This window comes from Alosa sapidissima, chromosome 3, assembly GCF_018492685.1.
Source record: "Alosa sapidissima isolate fAloSap1 chromosome 3, fAloSap1.pri, whole genome shotgun sequence".
NCBI classification, from domain to species: domain Eukaryota; kingdom Metazoa; phylum Chordata; class Actinopteri; order Clupeiformes; family Clupeidae; genus Alosa; species Alosa sapidissima.
The window spans coordinates 37,520,863-37,528,347 of NC_055959.1; the positions used below are offsets into that span (position 1 = coordinate 37,520,863).

A 7,485-nucleotide genomic window follows, 5' to 3' on the forward strand; every position below is an offset into this window, starting at 1 on the left:
GCCCCCATGTTAATAGACTGTGTGCCACTTTCGACTGTGTGCTAACTTCGCAGAAGCCCCTGGCAGCAGTGTGCAGATCGGCGCTGGTTTGAGTGTGGGGGAGTTCAACGTTGCTACTTTCCAAGGCTACTGGACCGCAAGGAAAAATAAAAAAAAATGTTGCAGGACAATTGCGACCAGGCCTCACAGAAAAAATGGTAGCCTACAATTAAGCAATTAGGCTTTTCACGTAACATAATCATTATTATTACAGGCTATTATACAGAAATCGGACTACCTATTTAATATGATGTCGTCTGTTAGGTGTGCATTTAAACGTGACATTAGGACTTCGAGTGTCACTGTCTCGTATCACCCCGCAATAGGACTATGTTATTGAGGGTGATACGAGCTCATTGCTCCCCTGATTCGGTGACATGGTGAGATTCAGATTTGACCTTATTAGGCTACACTGTCATCCCTCTGCTACGTTCCACTGCTAGCAACCTGACGATTCAGGCTGAAGATCAGCACCCATACGCGGGAGAAACGTTTTTCAACCTCTGCACTGTTCTGTATTCTGCAGCACTATGCTTTGCACGTCTCATTCATGACTGTTATTTAACGATATCACTGAAAATGAATTACTTGCTGCTCCCGCATTTAAACTGTCTATGTCATTATTTGACAATCAGTGTGTTTTCAATGTTGTAGCCTATAGCTCGCCATGCTGTGGTGCCCCTGGTAGTTTGGCGCCCAGGGCAATTGCCCAGAATGCCCATGCCTTCCACCGGCCCTGTGTGTGCGTGTGTGTGTTGTGTTTTAAGGTGTGTGTTTTTAAAGTGTGTGTGTACTTGCGAATGAGCGTGTTAGTGAGTGTGTGTGACTGGATTTCATTTTGAGCTTGAACTACCCTATAAAATCATAATGCCTGGTTGTGGCAAAGTCCCAAATATGAGTGTCCTGCTTGCACCCGGTAAATCCAGCCAAACCTAATTCTTCTCCGAGCCTAATCCATTATACAGACGGGCAACACACACCTAATGCTCTTGCATTGTCAAATGGCACCATCTAGTGTTGAAAGCCATTACAGGTCTAATTTACTGCAAATTGAAGCAACACCAAATCACTTTTCCTCTGTCGCACACACGCTATTTATTTATCCCACACTGGCTGCAAATGAAGCACATCTTACAGCTTGAGGTCTCTAGACATCTTGAGGCCTCTAGACATCTCTGAATGGCTGTGTTTATCTGTGTAGAATACGTGATGATTCAAATATCATTCAGAAGAGGATCTTCTGATACTACTGGTACTTCAGTGAATGGTTTTTCAGTTGTAGACTGTATTAAAATGTTAAAAAAATCTTTTCATCTCCCAATCTCCCCCTCACACACACACACACACACACACACACACACACACACACACACACACCACACACACCCCAGGCTGGTGATTATGGCACTGATGAAGAGGAGGAGGACGAAGAGGAGGAGGTGAGCCCCATGTATCCAGCCGCCATCGAGGTGTTTGACCTGGCCGAGAATGAGGACATGCTCTCGCCCATGGAGATGGACCCAGAGAAGCTCGCTCACAAGTACAAAGAGGTAGGAGTGTGTGTGTGTGTGTGTGTGGCATATGAATTTTTGGATTCAGCCCAAAGGAATAAAATATATTTCTTGAGAGAAACTTGAAATTGCAATTTTCGCTCAAGATCTCATCTCGGAATCTAAATGAGGAATAAAAGAAATGACACGCTCTGTTTCTCTTTCTCTCTGGTTTCATCTCTCTCTCTCTCTCTTTCTTTCTTTCTCTCACCTCATTCTTCTCCTCCCCTCTATTGATCTGTTTGCTTTTCTCTGTTTCAAATTATCTCCCTCTCTCCCTCTCTCTCTATCTCTTTCTCTCTCTCTCCCCCTCTCTCTCTCTTTCTCTCTCCCCCTCTCTCTCTCTCAGCTTCAGATCAAGCATGCTGTGACACAAGCTGAGATCCAACAACTCAAGAGAAAGGTAGGACACATCCACACCCATGCCCACCCATCACCGCTAAATTTAACTGTGTGTGTGTGTGTGTGTGTGTGTGTGTGTGTGTGTGTGTGTGTGTGTGTGTGTGTGTCTGCGTGTGTGTGTGCATGTGTATAGCATATCTATGACAGTATGTGTCAGTATGTGTGTGTATGCTATATGTTAATGATCTGATGTGTGTGTGTGTGTGTGTGTGTGTGTGTGTGTGTGTGTGTGTGTGTGTGTGTGTCAGCTGGCTCACGCGGACCAGGAGAAGCAGCGATGGCGCGGGGAGAAGGCCCAGCTGGAGCGGCGTCTGTCGGAGAACGGTGAGCGCATGGAGAAGCTGGAGGGCTACTGGCTGGAGGCCCAGTCTCTGTGCCAGGCCGTGGACGAGCACCTGAAGGAGACGCAGGCCCAGTACCAGGCCCTGGAGCGCAAGTACAGCAAGGCCAAGAGGCTCATCAAGGAGTACCAGCAGAAGTACGACACACACACACACACACACAACACACACACACACATTAGACGACTTATCACAGAATCAGGGAAAAACACACACACCAACAGTTTACTTATTATCACAGAATTAGGAAAAAATACACTCACCAACATTATAGAATCAGGGAAAACTCACACACCAACATTAGACTTATTATCACAGAATCAGGGAAAAACACACACATCAACATATAAAATCAGGGAAAAACACACACACACACCAACATTAGACTTATTATCACAGAATCAGGGAAAAACACACACATCAACATATAAAATCAGGGAAAACACACACACACACACCAACATTAGACTTATTATCACAGAATCAGGGAAAAACACACACATCAACATATAAAATCAGGGAAAAACACACACACACACCAACATTAGACTTATTATCACAGAATCAGGGAAAAACACACACATCAACATATAAAATCAGGGAAAAACACACACACACACCAACATTAGACTTATTATCACAGAATTAGGGAAAAACACACACTCAGGGTGATACTGTTGTGTTTCTGAAGTTTAAGCTAAAACCAGTGTAATCCATTCTATGCTGTGCAGTGTTAACCTGGGTTTGTAATGCATGCAGGGAGATTGAGTTTTTGAAGAAGGAGACGGCCCAGCAGAGCACAGAGGAGGAGGTGGAGGCTTCACACCAGGAAGAGGCGGAGCAGCTTCAAGACAAGGTAGGTATTACGCTGCAGATGCCATGAATTACTGGTGCTAACTGTACACCCTTAGGTCATCAGATAAACACACACACACAACCACACACACAGACACAGACATGGGCCAGCAAGAGTGTTTCATGCTCTCTGTAAAACATGTAAGAAACACAGCCCATGCGCACATGTTCTCTCTCTTTTGACCCTTTCCCACTATGGGGTAAAACCCCCATGTCTGGGGCAAAACCCCGGTGTCTGGGGTAAAACCCTGGTGTCTGGGGTAAACCCCCGTATCTGGGGTAAAGCCTCCAACTTTTTTCCGTGATTGAGGCCGGACCGGAGAAAGAATTAAGGAGAAAGAATTAAGGATAGATAGATAGATTGATAGATAGATAGATACTTTATTGATCCCTAAGGGGAAATTCAAAGGTCTCAGTAGCATACAGACATCACACACAACATGCACTTACATCAGAAATGGTAAATATTTCTGCTGTAAGTGCATGTTATGTGTGATGTATGTATGCATATGCAGATACATCTTCTTACAATTTTATGACTTGTTGAAATGTCTTTGTAATTAATTTGACGTATGCTCGCGGTGTCATTGCTAAGCACTGTTTAGAAGTTTCTAGCGTTGTTAGCTAATGTCCCTGATGTTACAGCTGCTTATGGAAACAGAACACTGAGGCCACGCACCGGTGTTTAAGACCGGGGAAAAGAAAAGCCTTGGGCCAGCCCCGGGCCTTAATGGAAAAGAGCCATTTGTGTCAAACAGACTGCCTCACCAGGTGTGTGTGTGTGTGTGTGTGTGTCTGTTTTGCTAGGTATCTGAGGAACCTCAGGTGGAGGAGCCTAAGGCTAGTGCCTCCTAAGGTCAGACTGCTGCAGGGAGGAGCCCACTTCTCCTTCCCACCACACTAACCCTTCTTTCTCTCTGTGGAACTGGACACGGCTGGATGGACAGAGGTCTCCATTCCCTCTTCACCCCCCCATCCCCTCTCTGTTCACCCCCCTGCCTTCAGTCTGTCAACCAGCAACATGGACGTTTGGAGTTCTGTCTTTCACTCTTCTGCTTTCTCTCTCTCTCTGTTCTGTCCGTAAACAGAAAACAGAAGAAGGGTTCTGTTCCACTTATTCTGATCTCTCTCTCTCTTCTTCTTCTGTGGCATTGGCCGGGAACAGAGAGCACAGAGCAGAAGCCCTTTCACTTCCCTCTCTACTTCTCTCTGGAACCCCTGTCAAATCTCTCAACACACACACACACACACACACACCAGGCGTTCCTCTCCTCCGATGAAAAGTATTTTGTGAGAGAATCCGCTCCCTTTCTTTGGATATTGATTTTAAGACTACTGTATTACTTCCCCCCTGGCCTGTGATATGGGGGCCTTGGTGAAGGTTTTTAATCTCATTTCTGCGTGTTGTGATGTGTGTTCAGAGTATGATGAGAAGGTCAGAGGGGTCATCTCTGAAAGAATCCTCTTCAAATGGACATCAAAGAGATCTGTTTTTTTTTTCCTTTTGTTGCTACGATACTACACTTCCTTTGTATTTTTTTTTTAGTTGTTCCTTCTTCGCAGTCTGTAAAGACGTGACTATGTTCGTACATGTTTAATCAAATAAGTGTTGTTTGTACAGTCTTTATAAGTGTATAATATTAATATACTGTAAGTAGAAATAATGGAAATCAAGGCAACTGAGGAGCTGTGGAAGTCCTCTCTGGAGGACGCAGAGGAGCTGTGGAAGTCCTCTCTGGAGGACGCAGAGGGTGTTTTTAGATGTAAAAAGTATTAAAAGAGAGAAACAGAGAGAGAGAAAGAGAGAGAGAGAGAGAGTTTGTGAGCTGAGGTTTGTGTGGATGCCATCTGGAGAAGAGTTGATGCTTGGCTCATGGACGCCACACACAGAGGCTGCTATGCTGAGGTGACACACCACCTGTGCAGCACACCTGGTGTGGATGTGAACAGGAAACAGTTTCCAGGAGAAGCTTCTCATCATAACCATCCACATCTCAACATGTACGCATCCTGCACAAGCGTTCTCACTCTCTCCCAACTGGACCCAGCCACTTAATTCCTATTGGCCGACAGACTGATGAGGTCACAGGCCCGGTGTGAGATCATTGGCTGGCCATAAGGAAGTGGCATCTCTTTAAAGTTTCGGCTGGTGTTTCTGCTCTTCACCAACAGTGTTTCTCTTCTCTCAGTGAAAAGACACATTCTGTAAGTGTGTGTATACACACATATCAGTACCAGTCTCTCTCGCTGTCTCTCTCTCTCTCTCCATGCTTTCAACATGAATGTCAATTTGATTGAAGCAACATCTCCTCCTCCTTTTGTCCCAAGCTGAGTTTGTGACACATTACCAGCAGATCACCTGAGGTATGCTGTTAGGTCAGTCTGCATGTGTGGGTTTGGGTTTGGACCCAGCGGCTCTGGCTCCCCTACTGTGCTGGGGCTCAGGCTGACAGACAGCTGCAGGACTTGCCATCTACATCTCAGATTTGGGCCGAGTTTGGGACCAATCTTCTGGAGACCTGGATTAGGATTAGGATTTGGAGTTCTGGTGACTCTATGTCGGGTTGTCCAGCTGCAGCCATGGTGTTTCTGCGTGTAACTCTACGGACCACACTGAGCTCGTCCACCACTGGGCCTCACATGAATAGGACGCACGCCAACAGTCCAGGAGATGTGTTTCTCTTTGAACACACACACACACACACACACACACTCACACCTGGGACCACCTGAGCTAGCACACAAGTGTTCCTGGAGCTGTTTTTGGTGTAGAACTTTGGGACTGACCGACTCACACACTTTTCTTTATTCCAAGAGAAGTATAACTACTGAAGGGACCAGGCATTTGAGCACCTGGGGTTTTCAAAGCACACAAAGCACACACACACACACACACTCAGACAGACACATATACACACAAACACACGCACACAAACACATAAACACAAACACAAACACATACATACATACACACACACACACACACACACACACATATATACATACAAACACATACACACACTCACAAACCAGCGTCAGTATTTCTCCCCCACTGAGACCCCCACTGCCTGTTCCCAAGTTCCGTTCCCCTCCAGTCCACCTGCGTCGCCATAGGAACAATCTAGAAAGTTCTGATAAAGCAGAATAGACTTTGTTTGCTCTGGTGTGAATGTTCTTGGGAAATGTGGATCTGCTTTAAGAAGATTCTGTGAGTCACAAAGCATTGGACAATTAAATAACAAAGAAGTGGATCTACTTTGATAGAAAACTATATGTGTCACAAACGGTTGGACAGAAAAACGAGGGAGGAGTGGAATTAGCTGTGGAGATTTGTGAGAGGCGAACATTAAATTGCTTGTGAATTTAGTCATGTTTAGGGAATCACTATTAGTTGGAACCCAAGTGGGAATCCATGGCAACTGAGTATGTACTAGCAGGATTGTCCAGCACAGTTTTGTTTAATGTGATTTTATGGAATAAACAGTAAATGGTGCAAAAGGTGTGGCTACTTGTCATTCTTTAAAAACCCTTTTACAATCTTACAGTCCCAGTAATAGAATTAACAATGGCTTAAAGGAAACAAGTCAATTCTGAAGTTGTTGTATATTTTTATTATTTTGAAAGAGCCACCAGCCATGGTGCCCACATACAGGGACCATAAGTGGCGTCCAGCAGATGGTGGAGTATCTGCATGTGTGTATGTGTGTGTGTGGCACGAGTCTGCTAAGCCAGTCCCTCCATGATTTTGGCTGCACAATATTAGGCTATGCTATAGACTAATTCAACTAAACTTAATTAGCCTACAGGCTAGTGTAAACATCTGTGGGTGTGGTAACATGCGTGGAAATAATTCACGCAACTTCTTTTTTTTATCCAAGAGTGAGCTGAGTGAGTCAGCAGGGATGTTGCCAGACAATCATGGTCGTGTATCCGGTCAGGTGTCGTCAGGTGTTTTATGAAATACAAGCTAATTTAGTCTATCATCTGGATAATTAGAAACAACTGTTTAATTGTATTGTATGGATAGATTTTGTCCCCTCCAATGGGGTATTTTTGTATCCGATCAACTCTGGTGTGCATGTGCATTTGGGTTGGGTCGTTGTTGCCCATAACACGCTAGCATTGTGCTAATGACGTCATCAACACGTTTGAAGATAGATAGATAGATAGATAGATACTTTATTGATCCCCAGGGGAAATTCAAGGTCTCAGCAGCATACAGACAACACAAACACATTCTTTAACAGCAGAAAGAGTAATTAAAGTATATAATATAAAAACACAACTAAGCAATAAGG

At 44.6% G+C, this 7,485-nt stretch overlaps 1 protein-coding gene across 1 annotated transcript in view; it reads left to right on the plus strand.

Annotated features, from left to right (window-relative positions):
• The window catches only part of ppp1r9bb (protein phosphatase 1, regulatory subunit 9Bb), a 46,090-nt gene extending 39,415 nt beyond the window's left edge, over positions 1-6,675 (plus strand). Inside the window, exons 6-10 of the mRNA XM_042085993.1 lie at positions 1,431-1,589; positions 1,939-1,992; positions 2,240-2,469; positions 3,092-3,188; positions 3,995-6,675. Of these exons, the coding sequence (XP_041941927.1) occupies positions 1,431-1,589; positions 1,939-1,992; positions 2,240-2,469; positions 3,092-3,188; positions 3,995-4,042 (588 nt within the window). The 3' untranslated portion in view covers positions 4,043-6,675. The remainder of the gene's footprint in view (positions 1-1,430; positions 1,590-1,938; positions 1,993-2,239; positions 2,470-3,091; positions 3,189-3,994) is intronic.
• Positions 6,676-7,485: the final 810 nt, after the last annotated feature.